This window comes from Herpailurus yagouaroundi, unplaced genomic scaffold (genome assembly GCF_014898765.1).
Source record: "Herpailurus yagouaroundi ecotype Mexico unplaced genomic scaffold, PumYag 186, whole genome shotgun sequence".
Lineage (NCBI taxonomy): Eukaryota > Metazoa > Chordata > Mammalia > Carnivora > Felidae > Herpailurus > Herpailurus yagouaroundi.
Genome location: NW_024412417.1, coordinates 26,957,006 through 26,981,810, shown reverse-complemented (window position 1 = coordinate 26,981,810; position 24,805 = coordinate 26,957,006). Strand labels below are relative to the sequence as shown.

The 24,805-nt window shown below is 37.4% G+C and overlaps 1 protein-coding gene across 1 annotated transcript in view; it reads right to left on the bottom strand.

Annotated features, from left to right (window-relative positions):
* Positions 1–13,912, bottom strand: part of SLC30A8 (solute carrier family 30 member 8) — a 47,351-nt gene extending 33,439 nt beyond the window's left edge. Inside the window, exons 1-2 of the mRNA XM_040494857.1 lie at positions 13,470–13,912; positions 880–1,079 (exon numbers count right to left, since the gene is read on the bottom strand). Of these exons, the coding sequence (XP_040350791.1) occupies positions 880–1,079; positions 13,470–13,540 (271 nt within the window). The 5' untranslated portion in view covers positions 13,541–13,912. The remainder of the gene's footprint in view (positions 1–879; positions 1,080–13,469) is intronic.
* Positions 13,913–24,805: the final 10,893 nt, after the last annotated feature.

The window sequence follows — 24,805 nt, the reverse complement described above, 5'->3', positions numbered from 1 at the left end:
CATGACCTCACAGTTTGTGAGTTCGATCCCTACATTGGGCTTCACATTGGCAGTGTGGAGCCTACTTGGGACTCTCATATTCTCTCTCTCTCTCTCTCTCTCTCTCTCCCCCTCTCTCCCTCTCTCCCTCTCTCCCTCTCTCTACTCCTCCTCAGCTTGTGCTCTCTCTCTCTCTCTCTCAAATTAAATAAATAAGCTTAAAAAAATAAATAAAAGATTAAAATAAGTTTTGATAAAGATTTGGACAGTAATGCTCATGTACAGCAGGCAGACATATGAATTGTTTTAAGCTTTCTGGGTAGCAGTTTGGCAGTATGAGTCAAGAAGTAATAAAAATATTTATATCCTTCAATCAATTTTTCCACTTTTAGGAATCTCTTTCAAGGGATTAACCAGAGAGGCAGGCGGAGTTTTATTCACGAGTTTTCATTGCAGCATTGTTCATAGCAGGGGGAAAAAAAAAAAAACTCCTTAAATTTCTAACAATAGAGACATGGTTATGTAAATTACAGTGGAGCATATTATAGAATATTGTTCAGGCATAAAAATGTTTTTGAAGGATATTTGATGGCATGGTCAAAAGCATTCAGTATGCCCTCAGTTATATTTTAAAAACCGAGTTATGAATAGAAAAATATATTGTATAAAAATACTCCACAATGTTATTAGAGGTTAGTACTCAAATGTGGGATGGTAATGAATTTTATTTTGTTTCTTAATATTTTCCAACTTATCTACAATGAGCATATTGTTACTCCATACTTACAGAAAATATGAAATCTTTCTTTAAAAGAAGAACTTACGTAACCCTCCTGCAATGATGTGGGGTTTTGTCTGTTTGCTAGTTTAATCAGAGAAGTCTTTTTGAATAATACTCACCCACGGCCTCTGCAATCATGAAAATGAAGCATATTCCTGAAGCAGCACAGAGTTTCCACTTGGCATAGACTTGCTCGTTTGCTCTGTTCTCTGTGGCCTTGGAGTTGCTGTGGCAGTGATAGATGGCTCCTGAGTCCAGCTCCTCTGGCTTCTCTCCAGGACATTGATTTTTATTCAAGGATTTCTGCTGGAGTTCCACGCTATGGATGAGTTTGACAGAAGCAAGAAGTGAACACGGTTGCAAACAAATACCTCACTGACAGCCCTACCCATTCTCAGAACTGATAGAAGGACATTTGCTAACTAGATAGGAAGTTACAGTTCACAGCTCCTTCTATAAGAAATATCAAGTGTAAGGAACAAGCAAGAAATTTCCTTCTGAAGTCTCAACTACTAAAGGTTTTGCTTTTTTATTCAGCCAAGCTATACCAGCAGTGATTAAGAGATGTTAAAGGAACAGGAGAAAGGAAGCAGATACATTTTGATGCATTTCCTTACAAATTACTCCACTTTGAAAGGATTTTGGACCCTGTGTTACAAATTTTAAAAAGCAGGGATGAAGAGCAATGTTAGATATGTGCGTATGAGCCAGTCTGAAGATTCAAATACTATCCCATGCCCAAACTCTTCCTTTCTTCTCCACACCAACACTGTTAATAGATCATAGCACTTTCTCCTGTTGAGTCCCTGTTGACCCCCAGAATCCTTCTTAACACAGCTTTGCACACACTCTCTACCAATCTATCAAAGCTGTATTGTGAGTTGAACCTACTTACACTTCCTAAAGCAGGCAGTATATATCAGTTCTTCTCAAGTATAAAGCATTATTTACAGGCTGGAATAGAATTCTAGCATTTCATAGATGGAAAGATTATAGATACCATTTAGTCAATCCCATTGTTTCTTTTTTTATATATATATAATTTATTGTCAAACTGGCTAACATACAGTGTGTAAAGTGGACTCTTGCTTTTTGGGATAGATTCCCGTGGCTCATCGCTTGCACCCAGGGCAACAAGCACCCTCCTCAGTGCCCATCACCCGTTTTCCCCTCTTCCCCACACCCCATCCACCCTCAGTTTCTTCTCTATCTTTAAGAATCTCCTATGGTTTTCCTCCCTCCCTCTCTGTAACCATTTTTCCCTTTCCCTTCCCCATGGTCTTCTGTTAAGTTTTCCAAGATCCACATATGAGTGAAAACATATGATATCTGTCCTTCTCTGACTGACTTATTTCACTCAGCACCTTCCAGTTCCATCCACATTGCTGCAAATGGCAGGATTTCAGTCTTTCTCATTGCCAAGTAGTATTCCATTGTATATATAAACCACAACTTCTTTATCCATTCATCAGCTGATGGACATTTGGGCTCTTTTCATAATTTGGCTATTGTTGAAAGTGCTGCTATAAACATTGGGGTACACATGCCCCTATGCATCAGCACTCCTGTATCCCTCAGGTAAATTCCTAGCAGTGCTATTGCTGGGTCATAGGGTAGATCTATTTTTAATTTTTTGAGGAACCTCCACACTGTTTTCCAGAGTGGCTGCACCAGTTTGCATTCCCACCAACAGTGCAAGAGGGTTCCCATTTCTCCACATCCTCGCCAGCATCTGAAATTTCCTGAGTTGTTCATTTTAGCCCCTCTGACTGGTGTGAGGTGATATCTCAGTGTGGTTTTGATTTGTAGTTTGTTAGCTGAAGTAATTAAGGTTCAGAGAGGTTAAGTAATTGCCCAAGGCCAAATAGCCAGCAAACAGCAGAACTGGGATTCTGATGATGTTAATAGCATTCAGGATTTTGAACAGTTCCAAATAATCTCCTTTTTTAGAATAGGAACCATTTGGCAATAGGCACATAGAATATTTATATCTATAAATTTTTGCCTTTGTAGTGTGATACGTACCCTTAGAATAATAATAATAAAAAAAAAAACATGTCATGTAGCAGTGTGGGTCACCAATGGCCATCAACTCAGAGGAGCATGAGAACTAAAAAGGAAGCATGATAGAAGTTTCCCTTCCTTTGTGCAGAGAAGGCAACATGACCAAGACAAGGTCACCAATTGTTCTGGCACTGTTCATATGACCATATGATTTGCTGAAGCCATAGGAAGCTTTGGTTTATTTTATACTTTTCATGAATCTTGTGGTCAGAGAAAACCAGGTGGTGACCAGGAGAAAGAACTTATTCTGGAGCAGTGCAGAAGGCAGACCAAGGCAGGAATCCCACTAAGGGTGCAGTCTCTGGGCAATGCCACAAGAAGAAAAGTACAAGAAATCTGGCCAATTTTACTTTTAAACCCTGCTTTGTTGTCCCAGACTCTGAGATTAACCAATATGGATTTACTCTGAGCTGAGATTGCTCTTCGAGGTACTAAGCAGGGGATCCAAAGGTGGGCTTCAGAGGGTCCATTGAAATTGGATGCAGTGTGTTCATATGTGTGTCTGTGTGTGTTTTATGGTGGGGGGGGGGGAGGATGCAGGATCCCACAGTCTTCTCTGGGCTCCTAAAAGTGTCCATAATCCTCCCCAAACTTGAAATCCAAAATTAAAATACATTTCTCATCACCTCATTAGAGCAAAATGGCCTGGGTACCTATAGATGCAGAATAGGCTCTTGATATAAAAAGTGATGTGAATCCTAAGAATTTTAAGAAGGTTCTAAAAAGCAAATGCTATGATGCATCAAAAAACGAATTGTGAATAAATTACCATAGATTCCCACAAATTCAAAGATGGTTGAAGCTCAGAAGGGTAGGAATAGTAGACCCGAGCAAAGAAATTTACTGTAGCATCAAAGAAAAAAACGGGGGGGAGAAAAACAGGAGAAATAGGGAAATATTCCAAATTTTTCTTGTAATAGCCTACAAATTTGAGTTTATTTCTTAAAATATGAATTGAAAATGGAGCTTTGTTTTGTAATCTTTGGGAAGCCTCTCTTTTTCTTTTGTATTTCATTTTTGCTTGATGATAGACATTAAACTCCTTTATTCTATGTCTCTAAAAATAGAGCTGGTAATACTTTTCACCCTCTTGTTTCATATGTTGACCATATAAAATCAATCCCATTTTGTACTTTCACATCACTTCTCCCAAGAACCTCCAGTCACTATGACTGTTAGAACAGGAGATGAAAGCTTGGGTCCCACCATGCATTTCCCACACTTCATGTATTCATTCATTCATTCATTCATTCATTCATTCAACAGATATGTGCTGCATGCCTGCAACATGCCTCCACTATCAGAGGTGCTAATGACACCATAGTCTTTGAGACTAAGCTCCTGACCTAAAAAGCTTGTATCCTAGCAGAGGGACACAAACTGTAAGCCAGCAGATAGTTTCAGAGGCTGTGTGGTATGATGGGCAGTGACTGGGTGAGGGAAGGTGGGGCTACTTTAAACAGAGTGGTAATGGGGGTGCACTTCTGTAGAGATACTGCCATGGTGAGTTCAAGGGTAACTGGGAGTAGACCTACATGCAAGAGAAACATCAAGTGGAGGGTGTTGCTGGGGCAAGGGCACAAAGGCAAGAAAGAGATTGTCTTGTTCAAAAGCTTGGCTTGACGGAAAGGGAACTACATATGTGGCCACTGTGGTGTGAAGACAGAGTAACATTGGATGATGTCAGAGAAGTAGGCAGATGTTAGCTCATGCACAACTCTGAGCCATTAAAAAAGGATTCACTTGGGCACCTGGGTGGCTCAGTCAGTTAAGTGCCAGACTTCATCTCAGGTCATGATCTCAGGGTTAGTGGGTTTGAGCCCCGCGTCGGGCTCTGTGCTGACAGCTCAGAGCCAAGAGCCTGCTTTGGTTTCTGTGTCTCCCTCTCTCTGCCCCTTCCCCACTCACGCTTTGTCTCTGTCTCTCCTCTCTCTCTCTCTCTGAAAAATAAACATTAAAAAATAATAAAAAAGGATTTACTTTTCTTCAAATTCTACAGGAAGGAAGTTGGCAAGTTTTGAGCAGGGAAGTAACATTAGGTGGTTCACATTTCTAAAATGATCACTTTGGGTGATGCTTGGAAGGTTTGAGTATAAAGGGGCAAAACATGGAGACCATGTTTGGCTGAAGCAGAGAGGCTGATGATTTGGACCAGTGCGGTGACAAAGTAAATGGGAAGAAGTAGCCATATTTGAGTGCTATTTGGGACGTAGGATCCACAGGACATACTAATCAATAGCATCAGTTAAGGGGGAATGAGGAAGGGGAGGGACCGGAGGATGGCTCATGGATTTCTGGTTACAGCAGCTAGGATAAGGGCATGCCAGTTTCAGAGATGGGCTGAGTGACTGGCAGCACAGCGAGGGGGCTGCGAATTTGGGCTCTGACATCCCATTGCTAAGTCACCTCCCAGCTTTACCACTCACTAATCATATGACTGTAAGAAAATGACTTAACCTCTCTGTGCCTCAATTTCCTCACTGCAAAATGGTGATAATGATAACACCTCTCTCACAGGGCAGCTGTGATATTTTAGTTAATTCATATAAATATTTCAAAGTGTGTTTGGAACAAGGTAAATGCACCAAAAAATGTGAATTTTTAAGTTAGTCTACCATTTTCACAAACTACATTATTATCATTGTTCTTGAGAAAGAATAAAACAAGTTTTACTGTGAAATAACTTTTAGGCTAAGCATTTTTATAACAGAGCTTGAATAAACAAAAAGCAGGCTTTTCTTTTGTTGCCCCTTTGTCCACATCTATCATTCTAGATTCTACTCCAATGACAATAAATCATACAAATCATCAGTTTTGTATTAATTGACCCCGGGGCTGGATTCTCTAATCCTAAGGAGAGGATAAATGTCAAAGAAGGAGAAAACAGTCATAAATCCCTTAGCTGTTCCTGGCCCGTTTCCCCTTATCAACCACTGTGCTCTGTCTGCACTAGAAAGAGTCCTAAGTATTCAGCTCCTGGGACCTTGTCTTGAACACAGTAAATATCAGTACATATTTGCTGAGATTATACTTGATTCGATGTTTATGAAATATATGAGTGATGTGAAGAAGTGTTTTGAGGGGAGAGCTAGAGGGAGTGGAGAATAGAAATGTTTGCAGCATCAGATGTAATTTCTTATCCCAGAGCAGGAATTCAGTTTACCCTCTCCTTTTTGAAACAGCTTTATTAAGGTATAATTCATATACCACACATATGACCCACTTATGTATACAACTTAATGGGTTTTAGCATATTTGCAGACTTGTGTGACCATCACCATAATCTAAGTTAGAACATTTCCATCATCCCAAAAAGAAACCTTGTACCCGTTAGCAATATTTCCCCAATGTCCCAATCTCCTTACATACAACCTTACCCTAGGCAAGCACTAATTTGCTTTCTGCCTCCATAAATTTTCCCATTCTGGACATTTCATATAAATGGAATCATACAGCATGTGGTTTTTATAAATGACTTCTTTCACTTAGCATAATGTTTTCAAGGTTTATCCATGTTTTAGAAAGTATCAATACATCAGTACTTTATTGCTTTTTATTTTCAAATAACACTCCATTGCATGGATATACAACATTTTCTTTAATCATTTGATGGGTATTTAGGTGGTTTTGATTTGGGGTTTTTACTTTATTCATAATAATGAATAATGCTGCTATGAAAATTTGTATACAAGCTTTTTTAGAAGTATGTTTTCATTTTTATTGAAAAAATACCTAGCAGTAGAATTCCTGGGTCATAAGGAAACTCTATATTTAACATTTTGTAGAAATTGCCAGAATGTTTTTCAAAACACTATGCTATTATACATTCCCACATTCAATACTTGAGAGCTATCATTTCTCTGTATCCTCACCAACACTTGTTTTTGGTTTTTTGATTATAGCCATCCTAGTGGGTATGACGTACTATCTCATTGTGGTCTTGACATGCATTTTCCCTGATGGCTAATGATGTTAAACATCTTTCATGTGTTTATTACACATTTGTATATTTTCTTGGAGAAGTGTCTATCCAAAGCCTATTTTTAAATTGGCCAATTTATCTTTTTATTATTGAGTTGTAATTGTCCTTTATATATTCTGATATATTTAATTTGCAAATATTTCCTCTCAATTTGTGGCTTGTATTTTCATTTTCTTCGTTGTATTGTTTTCAGAACAAAAGATTTTAATTTTGATGCTCTGTAATTTATCTATTTTTTTTATCACTTATGCTTTTGGTGCCATATTAAGAAACCATAGCCTAACCCAAGGTCATAAGGTTTTATGCCTGTGTTTTCTTTTAAGAGTTTTATAGTTTTAGCTCTTACATTTAGCTGCCATTTGTTGTAGCTTTATATTAACTTTTGAAATCAGGAAATGATTTCAAATATTTTTTTTCAAGTGTGTTTCACTTTTTCTAGGCCCCTTTTATTTCTATATGAATTGTGGGATTATCTTGTCATTTTCTTCAGACGGCAGATGAGATTTTAGTACTGATTGCACTGAAACTCTACATTACATTGGAGAATATTGCCATCTTAAAATTGTCTTTCAATACACAAACATGGGATATCTTTGCATTGATCTAAATAAAGATCTAAATCTTCTTTAATTTCAGTGTTTTGTTATTTTCAGTGTACAAGTTTTGTACTTTGTTAAATTTATTCCTAAGTATTTTATTCTTGTTCATGCTATTATAAACTGAATTGTTGTCTTAATTGTATTTTCAGATTAGTCATTGCTACCATATAAAAATACAATTTATTATTTGGATATTATCTTGCTACCTGAAGCCTTACTGAACCTGTTCATTAGCTCTAAAGATTTTTAGTGGATCCCTTAGGATTTTTATATACTAGTTGATGTTATCTGCACGTGGTGTTAAGTTTTATGTCTTCCTTTCCAATCTGGATGGCTTTTATTTTCATTTTTATTTCTGTCTTGCCTGTTTGCCTTGGCTAGAACACTCAATAAATTGCTGAGTAGAAATGGTGACAATGGGCACCCTTGTCTTGTTCCTGATATTAGGGGAAAGCTTTCAGGCCTTACCACTAAGTATAATGTTAGCTTCAGATTTTCCATAGATGCTTTTTATCAAGTTGAAGAAGTTACCTTCTATTCCTTGTTTGGTGAACACTGTAATGAAAGGCTGTTGAATTTTGTTGAATGCTTTTTCTGCATCTAATGAGATAATCATATAGTGGTTTTTGTCCTTTATTCTATTAATATGGTATATTACTTTGATTATATTTCAAATGTTAAATCAAGAATTCATTACTGGGATAAATCTGACTTTGCCATGGTTTATAATTTTTTTATATCTTGCTGTGTTCAGTTTGTTAGTAGTAGGAGCAGGGATTTTTGAATCTATATTTATAAGGTATATTGACCTGTAGTTTTATTTTCTTGTGATAGTTTTGTGTTTTGCTATTGGTGAAATATTGAAATATAAAATGAATTGGAAAATGCTCATTCTTTTTTATTTGTTGGAAGAATTTGTGAAGAATTGGTATTAATTCTACTTTTTATGTTGGTAAAAACCACCAGTGAAGACAGCTGGGTTTGGGATTTTCTTTGCATGAAATCTCCTTATTACTAATTCGTTATTTTTATTTATTATAGATCCACACAGAGTTTCTATTTTCTCTTGAGTTAGTTTGGTAGTTTGTATCTTTGTATAAATTTTCCATTTCATCTAATATTATATACATTTTATATATGCAATTTATTATCAGTTAAGAGAAGAAAGAAAAGTAAATGCACTATCTTTTATAATTACATTTACTGATGCTATTTGGTTTTTATGTGTTGATTCAAATTAATGTCTGGTGTCTTATTTTCAGCTTGAAAATTTTTCTTTACTATTTATTGAAATGTGAGTCTACAAGCAAAAAAACATCTGTTTTTGTTCACCTGGGAATGTCTTCATTTCACCTTCATTTTAGAAGATAGTTTTGCTAGATATAAGATGATTGGTTGACAGCCCTTTTTGTCATTTTCTTTTAGCCCTTTCTTTTAGCTCTTTAAATATGACATTCTACCACCTTCCAGCTCCTTTGTTTCTGCTAGAAGTCAGCTGTGAATCTTACTGAGATGCTCTTGAACATGATGAATCTTTTTCTTCTCTCTTGCTGCTTTCAAGATTTTCTCTTTGTGTTTTCCTTTCAGCATTTTCACTGTGATATATCAGAGTAGATCCATTTTTCCTTAATTTTTCTTAGAATCTGTTGACCATTGTGGATGTGTGGATTAATATTGTCACCAAATTTTGGGAGATTCCAGCCACTATTTCTTCAAATATTTTTCTCCTCCTTTTTTTCCCCCTCTCCTTCTGGTACTCCCATTATGCTTATGTTAGGGCACTTAATGATTTCCACATTTCCCTGAGGTTCTGTTACATTTCCTTCCTTATTTTTCCTCTGTGTTCTTTATATTGCATATCTATTGATCTATCCTCAAGCTCACCCATTCTTCTGCCAGCTCATATCTACTGCTGAGCCCCTTTAACAATTTTTTTATTCTACTTACTGTCCTTTTCTTTTTTTTTAATATGTAATTTATTGTCAAGTTAGCTAACAGTGTATATAGTGTGCTCTTGGCTTCGGGAGTAGATTCCCATGATTCATCGCCTACATACAACACCCAGTGCACATCCCAACAAGTGCCCCCTCAATGCCCATCACCCATTTTCCCCTCTCTCCCACCCCTCCATCAATCTTCAGTTTGTTCTCTGTATTTAAGAGTCTCTTATGGTTTGCCTCCCTCTGTTTGAAATTAGTTTTTCACCTTCCCTTCCCCTATGGTCTTCTGTTAGGTTTCTCAATGAGTGAAAATATATGGTATCTGTCTGTCTCTGACTGACTTATTCTATTTAACATAACGCCCTCCAGTTCCATCCACATTATTTCATATGGCAAGATTTTATTCTTTCTCATTGCCAAGTAGTATTCTATTGTACTCACATACCACATCTTCTTTATCCATTCACCAGTTGATGGACATTTGGTCTCTTTCCATAATTTGGCTATTGTTGGTAATGCTGTCTTTTCAACTTCAGAATTTCCATTTGGTTCTTTTTCTTTTTTATGATTTCTGTCTCTTTATTGACATTCTCTCCTTGATGAACCATTGCATCATACATCTCTTTAATTCTTTAAACATGATTTCATTTAGTTCTTTAATCATATTTATAATGACTGCTCTGAAATCTTTGAATTCTAAGTTCCATTTCTGGGCCCTTTCAAAGGAAGTTTCTATTACCTGCTCTTTTATGGATTATTCTTCACTGTTTCTTTGCATGTCTTAAAATATTTTGCCTAAAATTGGATGTTTTAGATAATACACTATAGCAGTTCTGGATATTGATCTCCTGTGAGCCTGTTGTTGCTGCTGTTTACTTGTTTGCTTTTTTATTTGTTTAGCAATGACTTGTCTACTTAAGTGGAATCTATTTCCTCTGACATCCCCTACATGTACAGCTTCTGTTATCATTTGCAAAAGGGTGCAGCCTTGGGGATGCACACAGTCATCTTTACCTCCTACCCCCACCCCAGCCCAGGGATGCTGATCTTTTTTAATCATGTTTGCTGTGATTCTCTCTTTCCATGGTCTCATTGTTAAGCTTCTGGATGCTCTGTTTAAATGGGTATCATATCTAACAGTTGACCTATGTAATCATTTATTGATTAGTGTTTTCAACAATGCCCTGAGGCATAAATCTCTCCACAGTCCCATCCAATTAAAGCTGGACCATTTGTTAGTCTGCTTAAGCTGCTATAACAAAATAACACAGACTGGGTAGCTTAAACAACAGAAATTTATTTTCTCATTGTCTGAAAGTCCATGATTAAAGTGCTGGAAAATTCAGTTTCTGGCAAAAGCTCTCTTCCTAGTCTATAGATTGCTGCCTTGCTACATCCTCACGTGGTGGAGAGAGAGAGAGAGATCTCTGGTGTCTCTTCCTCTTTTATGAGGGCAGCAGTTCTACCATATCAGGGCTCTATCCTAATGACTTCATTTAACCTTAATCGCCTTTTAAAAGTGCTGTCTCCAGGAAAGTCACATGGGAGTTCAGGCTTCAACATATGAATTTGGGGGATGGGGGGAGATACAAATATCCAGCCCACAGCAGGCTCCTTTACAGGGAGGGGATATTTAAGGCCATAGGAAGGAGAATAAAGACTAACCAAAAGCTGACACAAAGCTCTCAGACATGTGAGCAAAGCCATCTTGTATATTTTGGCACAGTTCAGACACCAGCAGAATGCACCCTCATGAGCAAACCTCACTGACCTCAGATGGGGCCTTGAGGAAATCCTGACCCACAGAACTACGAATAATAAAATGATTGTTGAGGAAATCAAAGTCTATGTGACCTCAGGAGGAAATAGATTAAGGATTCAGGAGGGCACAAGATGAAAGTGTGTGTGCAGGAGATATGGAGGAGGTAGCAGACACTGAATTCACAAACAGGAGGCATGGATCCAGATCCCAACTCTGTCATAATTAGATATCTGACCTTAAGAAAGGCAGTTTTTCTCTTTGGCATTCAGGTTCCTAACTGATAAATCAGGAATCAGGATAAATCATCTCTCCCAGGTTTAACTGTTTTTATATGAAAACAAAATTAAAATGAGTTTGACAGTTTTTATCATCACCATATCCATCACCATAAATCATACCCATTTAGGAAGTGAAAGAGACCCTGTAACTATAAATGATTGGCTTTATTTGTGTAACAGAATGTTAATGGTCTATTTTAATGAGAAGGGAAATAGTGTTATTTTAATAACATAGAGATGCTTTATTAATAGTGTCCGTAGTGTTAACAATTGGTTGTCTAAAATTTCTGCCTGGGCGCCTGGGTGGTTCAGTCGGTTGAGCGTCCAACTTTGGTCAGGTCATGATCTCACAGTTCATGAGTTCAAGCCCTGCGTTGGGCTCTGTGAAGACAGCTCGGAGTCTGGGGCCTGCTTCGGATTCTGTGTCTCCCTCTCTTTCTGCCCCTTCCCCGCTCATGCTCTGTCTTTCTCTGTCTCTCAAAAATGAATAAAGTTAAAAAAAAATTAATTTCTGACTGACCTAAAATGAGGTTTGGTTATTTATGGTCTTAATAAATCACATCTAATATTATTTTTCTAAGAAAAATAATTTTTATAATGTGAGATAATAGATGTGCTAGAATCTATCATATATTTTTAAACCAAAATTATAAATGTCCTATAAAAAGTCCCTTTACTGTTGTTCAAACATTTGATGCTCTCAAACACAATGTTATTACTCTTTAGAATATTAATTTGGTTCCACGAAACAAACAAAAACATTATACATACTATTAGTGGATATGTATTCTCTTAAGCTCTGCTCCTAACATGAATTCATTTCAGATTTCCATTCATTCATCCATATGTACTAAGCATGTTTCTCTTTGCTCTTAATTCAGGTTGAACTCCCCAAATACACCAAACTCTTATTCTTATATGTCTCTGTTTTTTTCCAGGCAATTATCTCAGTCTGGAAAATGTCCCCTAACCTTATTTTCTCTCTCTCTCTCTCTTTTGTGTTTGTGTGTGTTTCAAATTTTTATTTAGATTCTAGCTGGTTAGCAAATACTATAATACTGGTCTTAGGAGTAGAATTTAGTGATTCATCACATACATATAACACCCAATGCTCATCACAAGTGCCTTTCTTGATACCCATCACCCATTTAGCCCATCCCCCACCCACCTCCCCTCCAGTAACCCTCAGTTTGTTCTCTATAGTTAAAAGTTTCTTATGGTTTGCCTCCCTCTCTCTAACCCTATTTTCTCTGTGGAGTTTTCCTAACCTTACTCTCTAACTCCTTTTCATTTTTCAGTTCTTACTCTAGCACTTCTGAAAAGCTTTCTCTGACCCTTAAAGTCTAGCTAATACCTTTTCTTTGAGATATTCTCATTAAACACCACCAGAATGACACTTGCATGATGTTTTGTAATTGCCTATTCCCTATATAGGTTCCACATTAGACTCAAAATTTCAAGAGGACAGAGATCTGAGAGTAGGAATATCTTCTTCCTGTTATATATCCAGGTGTATTTAATCAATAGTAGTTAAATAAGGGGAAAATGAATGAATATATTGCATGTAGTAATGTGGAGATATTAAATGGAACTAGAACTATATATCACATTAAATTCGGCTATATTTATTATAGTTGTATATATTTGATTATGTTATTTTGTGATTAAGAAAATAGCAATTAATTTAAAGATCAGTATAATCACAATTCAGTCACATAGTTTAAAAGCCTTAATTTTTTTCTGAATGCAATTTAGTAAAATTTACCTAGGACTTTAAAAATGGAATAACTTGAAGAAAAGAAAGGTAAACACATTGGATCATATATATGCCTATTTTCTGGAAGATAAACTACAGATGAAAAATATATTAATAAAATGTATCCTTTGTGCACTTAGGATATTTAAGGAATTAAATCTTGAATTCTTCAGGATTTGAATTATACAAGTCAGTCAAAAGTTTACCAAATTTTACAAAATGCCTCTGAGTTGCACAGCAAAAGTTCTCAATTTTGAAGCAGTGGGACCCAAGGGTTTACTGATTAGTCAAGACAGAAAATTGTGAAGCAGAAACAGATGTCTGTTACCTGTCTAGGGTGAAGGCATACATCTTAGTGGCTTTGTCATTCACAAGATAAGTTCTTTCAAGAAACTCCATGGTGGTCAGGATGACAGCTTCTGCTCCTCACTGTTGTTGTGGCTGCTCTTGTTTACCTCGCTGTCCAGTTTGGGGAGCAAAGCAGCATTACAACCCTTCACGTACTTTCCAACGAAAAAATAAAAAGGCTTCCGGGATTTAGAATAACAAGCCTCCTACATCAATGTTCTTGGTAGGTCTGCTAAAATTATGGCCTCCTTGGACTGTCAGCTGGTCTCATTCTCTCTCCCCCAGAAACTCCTTTCCTAGGGAGACCGGCAGGTAGAATCAGGTGAAGTGTGTGTGTGTGTGTGTGTGTGTGTGTGTGTGCCCACGCTTCCCATGCTATCTGATTCCATCGTGCTTCCTCAGAGGTAGAAGAGCTCAAAGGTTTCCTGCTAATTGCTGATGTGGGGGTTTGGTCTTTAGAACACACCTGGGTGAACTGCAGACACCTTTCTGTACAATAGTCTCATGTTTCCCCTTTCTTTTCCTTTCCTTTTTTTGAGGGGGCCCTCTCTCTCTCTCAACCTAAAAGCATTTCTCTTGAGATTTAGTTCTAAGATGACCTCTCAGCAGCCATCAGGATTTACTTCTCCTCTCCTAGGACCATTTTGGGATTTTACGACTGAAGGGAGGTCATGGGTCATTAGTTACCGAAGTCTGTAATCTGAAACAGTTCCTGGTGCAGCAGCTTTGAAGCCCTTTTGACAGGCAGGTAAAGGGCAGACTCAGCTTCTAAATACATAACAGCCCTCAATCATACCTACAAGAACTGGAATGATCCATATTCTCCCTGGCCAGGGTATCCTCTGCTAAGGATAAAAGACTCACTCAAGGAAACTCTATCAGGCAAACAAATGACAATTCAGGAATGGCATCTTCTGAGTTAATCCCAAGAGAACTTCAACCCCCAAACTCCTAGGAATTCACATTTTATTTCATTATACAGCACTTTCCTTTCCAAGTAAGAGAAGTGACTGTAGCCCAAGGGCAATAGCCCTTTGTGGTAGCATTTGTGTGGAGGCCAAAGAACATCCTGGTCCGGAACAGATGCACGTGAGGGGTGAGGGTGAGTGCAGACTGGAGAAGAGGGAATAAATCTCCAACCACTGAGTCTTCATTTCCTTCTCCTTCTGTCAACACTCACTTTCTAGTAAGAAAACTCAGAGTAGGGTAGTCATAGAATAGCCCAGTTGCCCAGCACCTTGGGAATCTGCCCACCATACCAAGCAGAAATCTGCCACAATGGCCTAATAAAATAAATATTGTCTCTGAAGATGAACATGGGATTCAGTGGCAGTTGCAGTAGCAGGGAGGGAGAGTCATCTTTGGCTGACAGTGAGAGCATCAAGTCTCCTATCACATCTTCAGTGAAGCTGTACATCTTTAAGATTTCAAACAGTGTCATCCATAACATAAATTCTAAGGTCATTTCATATGACTCCATTGCCTAACCAATCATTAACTTGGTTCTGACAGATGGAAACCAGATAAATGGCTGGAGGAAGACATTTTTCCTTGCAGAAGAAATTCTGGGTCTAGGGTCAGTAGAATAATCCAAAGTATTTCTTTTTCATTTTTCCTTAGTCTTTACTTTACAAAATAATAAGTTATTCTGTGGATGCAAAGCCGGAAACCAGAGAATAATTACTAATCCATCTGTGCGACATGTTGCCACATTTTGCAGCTTGAGTCATTTGTGAGCTGTTGCTACCACATATGAGAGAAATAGAATTCAAGTGAATGAATGTCAAAAGTGAAGAAACTACTTAAAATTAGGCTGAGATTCATTAAGAATAAGTGCAAGGAAGAGAAGATAAGCAGTATTCAAATACAGGAAAGAGAATATTTAGCTATAAATATCAATGGGAAAAAATTAATCTGGAAGCCTGAGATTCTACACCGCAAGTTTTTGTCACTAACACATACATAGATGCACAGACATATTTGCACCTGGTCATGATTCTGTGAGCCCAGAGATGTATACTAGGTTATTCATGTGAGGCAAGAATAGGGCGAGGATATATAAGAAGGGTAGGGTAGTACTGATATGGGGTAGGGGTAAGGTGGAGATGAAAAAAGAGGGAATGGGGACCCAAGCAAAGAAGGACAAGAAAAAAAAATACCTTCTGTGATCTCTGCTATTTATTTATAAGTTGAAATATATAAAATTGTCATTTTTATAGACCCAATATAGGCTAAAATCAGCAATTTCATGATTTACTTAAATAGTGTGCACACATATACACACTTATAAAATGTATATGTGTACATGTGTGATACATTTAAAAACAAAAAATTAAATATGCATATTTTTAAAATATTAAGAAATTATTTTCATCAAATATTTGTGAATTTCCAAGTGCTACCCTTGAAAATAACTACTCCCTTGTAAACCAAAATTTCTGGTGTAAGTAGCATAAAAGCAGCAAAGAGTGGGTTACAGCAAACAAAACTTTTATGTTAAAAAAAAGTAAGTTTTCACTGCTATAAATTTAGATGTAAATTATGACTAAGAATTGCTTGCATGTCACATTGTGTGAAATATTCACCTGTTGATAACTTTGTCATCTTATAAACATTTGAACTACACCATTATCTCTTCCCCCTCAGTATTCTGTCAGCACAATATTTATAAAGAATTTCCCGTCCTTTCTGACTAACCTTTGTCCCGCTTGGCATGCACTGCCCACCAAGGACCAATGGCCCTACAAAAGTCACAAAATATGTATTTGGAAAGCAACATGGATCAAAAAAAAAAATCTTTTCTCCTGTTGACAGTATTGGTGGGCATGATGTTACTTTTCCCAGTTTCCTAGGCAACCAGCTTCCAAACCATCCTGAATTACAGGTTGTCCTCTCCGCCTACTCACCATCACAAGCTTGTAGCAACTGAAGGGGCAAAATGCAGTTTATAGCAGTTACCTCTGGGAATAAATATTCTGTCAGCTACAAGAACATCACTGACATGACTAAAGAACTGGTTCAGCTCCCCAGTGCTAGCTGTTGTTGGCAACAGTTTCTTAATCGGATTTTACAAATAGTAGCTAATACCTGTGCAAAAATAATCTACACATGTCTTACACATCATTTGATATTTTACCTGCAGAACGGGTGTATTTATGTAAAACCACCATGATCATCCCTAGACACTAAAGTACTGAGTTCTCAGGGCACCTGGGTGGCTCAGTCGATTGAGCGTCTGACCTCGGCTCAGGTCATGATCTCAAACAGTTAATGAGTTCAAGCCCCCTGTCAGGCTCTGTGCTGACAGCTCAGAGCCTGGAGCCTGCTTTGGATTCTGTGTCTCCCTCTCTCTCTGCCTCTCCCCTGCTAATTCTCTGTCTCTCTCTCTCTGTCTCTCTCTCTCTCCCTCTCCCCCACTTCTCTGTCTCAAAAATAAATAAGCATTAAAGAAAAAAAATTTTAATAAATAAAGTACTGAGTTCTTGAGATTTGCATTCCCAAAATTTGAACTCATATTTCAGAAACACTTCATATTGCCATTGTTCACATGTACCTGTCTTTTAAAAATAGACATGAAAATGTGCTTGTTTTAAAATAATAATGTGTATTTTCATTCTGTTTGGCATGTTCTTGTTTGTGTGGAAAGGCAATGTAGTAAAGTGGTTTAATGCATGGGCTTTCAAATCAGAATGACTTAGTTTCAGTTTCTGCTTTGACCACTTCCATACATGTGTGACTTTGAACAAGTTATCTGGCCTCTGTGGTTTTCAGTTTCTCATCTGTAAAATAGTACACTAGTGGAGTCCCTCTTTACAGAGTGCTTATGAAGAGTAAAAGAGATAATGTCTATAAAAGTTCTTAGGGGCACCTGGGTGGCGCAGTCGGTTAAGCGTCTGACTTCAGCCAGGTCATGATCTCGCAGTCCGTGAGTTCGAGCCCCGCGTTGGGCTCTGGGCTGATGGCTCAGAGCCTGGAGCCTGTTTCCGATTCTGTGTCTCCCTCTCTCTCTGCCCCTCCCCCGTTCATGCTCTGTCTCTCTCTGTCCCAAAAATAAATAAACGTTGAAAAAAAAAAGTTCTTAGCATGATATCTGCCATATAACCAGTGTCATATAGAAGTGAGTTGCTATGGACTTGACCATGTCTAAGTAAAATGTCTTGGCTGTCCCTGAAAAACTGGCCCCAGTCTTAGCAGAAGGCTAAGAATTACCCACGAACAGAAGAAATCATCAAGGAAGTAGAAGTTATTGCAAAGAAGACCTGGGGACTTGAACCTGTTGTCAGCTCTATGATTTGGGGAAAATCCCTCAAACTCTCTAGGCTCAATATTCTCAAATAATCTGTGATTTGTGATTTCTCAAATAGATTCATGCTTCCCTCATTCTACCCACTTAGCAGCCAAGTGCAATTCCGAATGTGTCCTCCATAAAAAAGGACACGACAGGAAGGAAATGAGAACTCAATCAGTGTAATCACCTGCTGAAGATTCTAGACTTCTGTATTCCCACACAGACTATAAAGATATTATTTCTAAGCTTGGTAGCATTTCCTTAGCAAGGTGGTTTTATGGTTATTACTACAATGTGGGCTTTTCAAAAGCTCCATCCAGGAATGTGAAAACAGAGACATTGAAAATTTAATTGGATTGTATTTTAAAGAACATTGTGAAAATTTCATTTTAATATAAAGTAAACATGTATAAAACACAAGCCATTTCCTGATATTTCATACTTTACGTGATAATAGACTGAAAGCCATCTGAGTTTTATTTTCTTCTTGATAAATTGGGACTATATAACTCTTTCTTTTGCCATTTTTATTTTTAAAAAGATTGAGCTATAGAAATGTTTCAGTGCAAATGCAATTTGTATTTGCTGAAAAAAGAAAAACTTGATAAAATATTGATACTGAAACAATAAAAGAAGTACTTTATTAAACCTGATAGATGCAAATAAATAATACAAAAATAAACTAGCACTGTTTTGGCAGAGAGGAGTACTGGGACTAGGTGATTAAAATGTTTATGAAATATATATCTTATTGATTAGCCCCCATGTACCACAATGCCTTTTACAAGCACTCTTCAGTCTTAAACTAATTAACCCTTAAATGCACTCTCCAGAATAGGTATGGTTTATTTTGTCTTGCAAACTCCAAAGTTGTTGTCTGCTGGCTTCACATTCTCACAACTGTATATGTCTCTCTTTTTTATTTTATTTACTTTGGCAAGCAAGAGAGGCTTCCAAGGACCCAAGCCATGATTTTAAGGCATTAAAATAAGAAAGGTACAAGAAAGAATAAGAAAGGGAAAATCATAATTATTTCAATAGATGCAGAAAAAGCATTTGACAAAATACAACATCTATTTATGATTAAAAATTCCCAAAAAAAGCAGATATGGAGGGAGTGTATCTAAACATAATAAAGGTCATTTATTATAAGCCTGTTAATGATGAAAAGCTGAAAGCTATTCCTCTACAATCAGGGGCAAGACAAGGATGTTCAGTCTGCCACTTCTATTCAGCATAGTGTTGGAAGTCCTAGCGAGAGCAATCAGGTAAGAAAAAATGAATAAAAGGCATTTAAATTGTAAAGGAAGAAGTAAAACTGTCACCATTTGCCGAGAACATGATATTATATACAGAAAATTCTAAAGAGAGCCCGGCAAAAAACTGTTAGAACTAATAAAAAAAATTCAGTAAAGGTGTACAATACATAATCACTACACAAAAATCTGTTGTATTCCTATATAGCGATAATGAACTATCAGAAAACTAAATGTATGGCACAAAAACAGACACATAGACCACTGGAATAGAATAGAAACCCCAGAACTAGACCCACAAACATATGGCCAACTCATCTTTGACAAAGCAGGAAAGAACATCCAATGGAAAAAAGACAGTCTCTTTAACAAATGGTGCTGGGAGAACTGGACAGCAACATGCAGAAGGTTGAAACTAGACCACTTTCTCACACCATTCACAAAAATAAACTCAAAATGGATAAAGGACCTGAATGTGAGACAGGAAACCATCAAAACCTTAGAGGAGAAAGCAGGAAAAGACCTCTCTGACCTCAGCCGTAGCAACCTCTTACTCGACACGTCCCCAAAGGCAAGGGAATTAAAAGCAAAAGTGAATTACTGGGACCTTATGAAGATCAAAAGCTTCTGCACAGCAAAGGAAACAACCAACAAAACTAAAAGGCAACCAACGGAATGGGAAAAGATATTTGCAAATGACATATCGGACAAAGGGCTAGTATCCAAAATCTATAAAGAGCTCACCAAACTCCACACCCGAAAAGCAAATAACCCAGTGAAGAAATGGGCAGAAAACATGAATAGACACTTCTCTAAAGAAGACATCCGGATGGCCAACAGGCACATGAAAAGATGCTCAACGTCGCTCCTCATCAGGGAAATACAAATCAAAACCACACTCAGGTATCACCTCACGCCAGTCAGAGTGGCCAAAATGAACAAATCAGGAGACTATAGATGCTGGAGAGGATGTGGAGAAACGGGAACCCTCTTGCACTGTTGGTGGGAATGCAAATTGGTGCAGCTGCTCTGGAAAGCAGTGTGGAGGTTCCTCAGAAAATTAAAAATAGACCTACCCTATGACCCAGCAATAGCACTGCTAGGAATTTATCGAAGGGACACAGGAGTACTGATGCATAGGGGCACTTGTACCCCAATGTTCATAGCAGCACTCTCAACAATAGCCAAATTATGGAAAGAGCCTAAATGTCCATCAACTGATGAATGGATAAAGAAATTGTGGTTTATATACACAATGGAATACTACGTGGCAATGAGAAAAAATGAAATATGGCCTTTTGTAGCAACGTGGATGGAACTGGAGAGTGTGATGCTAAGTGAAATAAGCCATACAGAGAAAGACAGATACCATATGGTTTCACTCTTATGTGGATCCTGAGAAACTTAACAGGAACCCATGGGGGAGGGGAAGGAAAAAAAAAAAAAAGAGGTTAGAGTGGGAGAGAGCCAAAGCATAAGAGACTGTTGAGAACTGAGAGCAAACTGAGGGTTGATGGGGGGTGGGAGGGAGGAGAGGGTGGGTGATGGGTATTGAGGAGGGCACCTTTTGGGATGGGCACTGGGTGTTGTATGGAAACCAATTTGACAATAAATTTCATATATAAATAAAAAAAAAAGAAAAAAAAAAGAAAACTAAATGTAAAAAAAAAATCCCATTCTTGCATCAACAAGAATAAAATACCTAGGAATAAATTTAACCAAGGAGGTGAGAGACAAGTATATTGAAAACTATAAGACATTAATTGAAGGAGACCAAATAAATGAAAAAATATCCCATGCTCATGGATTAGAAAAATTACCTTTGCTAAACTGTCCATACTACCTAGTGAATCTAGTCAACATAATCCCTATCAAAATTCCAATGGCATTTTTCACAAAAATAGAACAAAAAATCCTAAAATCTGTATGGAACCACAAAAGACTCCAGGTAGCTTTTTTGCCACATGCAAAAGAATGAAACTGGACCACTATCTGACTCGATATGTAAAATTAATTCAAAATAGACTAAAGACTTGAACAAACGACCTGCAACCATAAAATCCTAGAAGAACATATAGGCAGTAAGCTCCTTGACATAGGTGTTAGTGATGATATTTTGAATCTGACACCAAAAGCAAAAAAACAAAAGTAAAAATGAACAAGTGGGACTACATCACACTTAAAACCTACTGCACAGCAAAGAAAACCATTAACAAAATGAAAAGGCAACCTACTGAATGGGAGAAGATATTTGCCAACCATTTATCGGACAGGGGGCTAGTATCCAAAATATATAAAGAAATCATGCAATTCAATAGCAAAAACTATGATAATAATCATTAAAAAATGGGCAGAAGGTCTTAATAGACATTTTCCCATAGAAGATATACAGATGGCCAATAGGTACATGAAAAGATGTTCTGTATCATTAATCATCAGGAAAATGCAAATCAAAGCCACAATGAGGTATCGCCTCACACGTATTAGGATGGTTATTATCAAAAAGATTGGAAATATCAAATTTGGCAAGAATGTAGAGGAAAGGGAACCTTTGTGCACTGTTGGTGGGAATGTAAATTGGTGGAGCCACCATGGAATAAAGTAGAAATTTAACTAGAACTATGGTATCATCCAGCAATTTGTTTATCCAAAGAAAATAGGAAAATTAATTCAAAAAGATATATGAACCCCCATGCTTTTTGCAGCATTGTTTAAGATAGCCAAAATATGAAAAAAAAAACAAGTGTCCACCAATGGATGAATACGTAAAGAAATTGTGGTATGTGTAAATAATGAAATATTATTCAGCCATTAAAAAAAGAAGGAAATATTGCCATTTGCAACAATGTGGATGGTCCTCAGGGGCATTATGCTAAGTGAAATAAGTCAGAAAAAAATAAATCCCATATGGCCTATCTCATATATAAAATTTAAAATATTTAATTAAATTTAATTTAATTAAAAATTAAAATACTTAAATTTTGTATATATAAATGTATATACAAAAATCTAAGTTCTCTCGTGGGAGAGAGGGAGTGGTGGGAAAAATGGGTGAGCTATTTTTATTTTTTAGTTTAAATAAATTTTAAATTTTTTAAAAAAGTGTCAATATTCCTCCTGATTCTTATCACCTAGTTCCTTAGAAGCTAAAAATATATATAATTTATTTTAAAAAATGGCAAAGAAAAAACAATGATGTTAGCAATCATTTTGGCCTATGTGTACTGGCCTTCTCTATTTGAGAAGGTCAAAGATTAGCTGTCTAGTTAGATTGCAGATGAATTAAAGATAATTTAGGATGTTGATGACAAAACTGGTATATATCCTTATTCAATCAGCTTGAATAAAGGTGATCATCATTGTATGAGAAAAAGTTAACCAGACAAAAACAACCAGAAAGAAAAAAGTGTAATTGAAATACTTGAGAAAAGATTTTTCAAACTATCATTTCAAACTTCTATGAGGTAGAAGATTATTTTGTTCTTTTGGGGCTACCAGAGGGGAAAAAAATCCATCAATTGACTGCCTTTTGCAAGAGATCTAAATAAATTTGAAACAAACAAAATCAGAACTTTATAATGATTCAAAGTCCGATTTTACTTAGAAGGTATCGAGTGATTGCTATGAGCCAGGCATCTCACTAAACTCTAGAGAGCTTATATATGTATAAGCTCTGTGTGTGTGTGTGTGTGTGTGTGCGTGTGTGTGTGTGTGTCTGTGTCTGTGTGTGTGTCTGTCTGTGTATTTGTTAATTCATTTAACTAGACTCTGTGCCAAGCACTGATGGAATTAATAAACTTGACAGAGTCTCTTCCCTAGAGTCATTACAGGAAACAATTCACTGCAACAAACTTCTTTGACAGTAGGGAGACCAGGACTGACAGCTTTAATCCCAGGGGATTGTGCATGAAGGAAAGTACTCAAGGCTACCAGGGGAGGCTGCCCTTAGGTGGTGAGCTTGCAAGCTCTTGAGGATGCTGGTCCTTAAGAGCTCTGCATTGAGAGGAGGACCCTCGTGCATGGCTGGCCAGGGACCTTGGTTTCCAGAAGGATCACTTCTCTGTCGTCTCTATGGGTCCTTTTCATCCGATTAGTTTTTCTTTCCCTTGCTGATTGCTTCTTACATCCAGTGGAGACAAAGTGTCACCTAGAGGTTGTTTCTGCCCATCCAGCCCACTGCTTTCAGGTGTCTGGCAGATTAAGTTTTGCAAAAGGTTTTTAGGAGACTTTGTCTCTCTTACCCATCTGCATTTTGTTTTCCCTGGTCCTATCTCTACTCTTTTAGAAGCGAAGGTAGAGTTTGGAACTGCAATCTCTAATTTTCTTTATTTTCTTAATTTTGATTTTTATTTTTGAGAGAGGGAGAGAGAGAGAGACATAGTGTGAGTGGGGCATGGGCAGAGAGAGAGGGAGACACAATATCCGAAGCAAGCTGCAAGCTCTGAGCTGTCAGCACAGAGCCTGACGTGGGGCTTGAACTCACGAACCACAAGATCATGACGTGAGCCAAAGTCAGAAGCTTAACCAGCTGAGCCACCAGGTGCCCCAGCATAGTATCTAGTTTTCAAGGAAAGAGCTTATGGAGGATTACTCCTCAGAGTGGCTGAGTATTTGTCTATGACACCACTTCAGAAAGCCAGTCTATCTCTCAGTTTACATAGAAAATTTCAACCAATCTAAGTTTTATTCTGTTTCTGGCTTCAGGACAACAATCCCATTGGTCTGTTTTGTCTAATCACCAGAATTTTATTTCTGTTGTTACTGCTTTTGGACATTTCTTGGATGTTTGATACTATTATCTGAGCATTTTTATTGTGGCTGACAAACACTTGTATTGGTCTGTCTGGAAAAGTATTTCCCTATTTGAATCATAAAAAAAAAGTAGACAAAAACATACTTTCTGATATTTTAGCTCCTTGATCTATATATGCACAGAGCATCACTAAAACCTAAAGCATTGAATTCCTGAATTAAACAAGAGAGAGAGAGACCCCTTTGTCATTATCTGGAATGCTACCATTTAATTTTTATGAGTACCGTTTACTTTCCTTTAGTGAAAGACCTTGAGGGGCCTTTCGTCTTATGAGAAGGATTTTCACACAAGTCCCCAGATGAATGCCAAGAGAGCAAAGACATAGCTCATCTTCTCCTCTGAATCTCGAAGTCTGGATTTATTTGACTCGAGGCTGACAAGACTGCCTCTCAGGAGATAGTCCAGAATACAAGACAAAAGCCGCCTGGAAACTTTCCCCTGAAAGACTGAGCCATTGCTTTTCACATCAAACCCAAAATGCATCAAGGGACGGCAGGTGGGTTTTCTGCTTGGAAGCACAACCACAAGGCACTGCTTACTAATTCATCTCTTCTTTTGGTGTTAGTGAATTTGCATCCAGTGAGTCAACATTTTCAAATGCTGCTAATCCAATTGTAACAGGTCTCTCCACCACCATCAGGGGATGTGTTCTTTGAATTTGCATCGAGTGCACGCAAGTGAGATATCATATTACCTTTTGCAATCCTAAATTCCCGACTTGATCACCCAGATATTGGCCACTGAGCAGGTGATGGGAGCCTGTGTCTCCCTCACGGTCAGCTAACTCCAAAAGAGAACAGAAATATGTATTTAATTGTAACAGGCAAGTTATGGAAAAATATTGCATTTTGTAACAGCTTATTTTAAGCTTTAAGTACCTAGGGTAATAATCGCCTTTACCCTTCAGAATTTAAAACTAAGATTTTTCTCTTAGTCTTCAACAGAATTGTGATAATTCA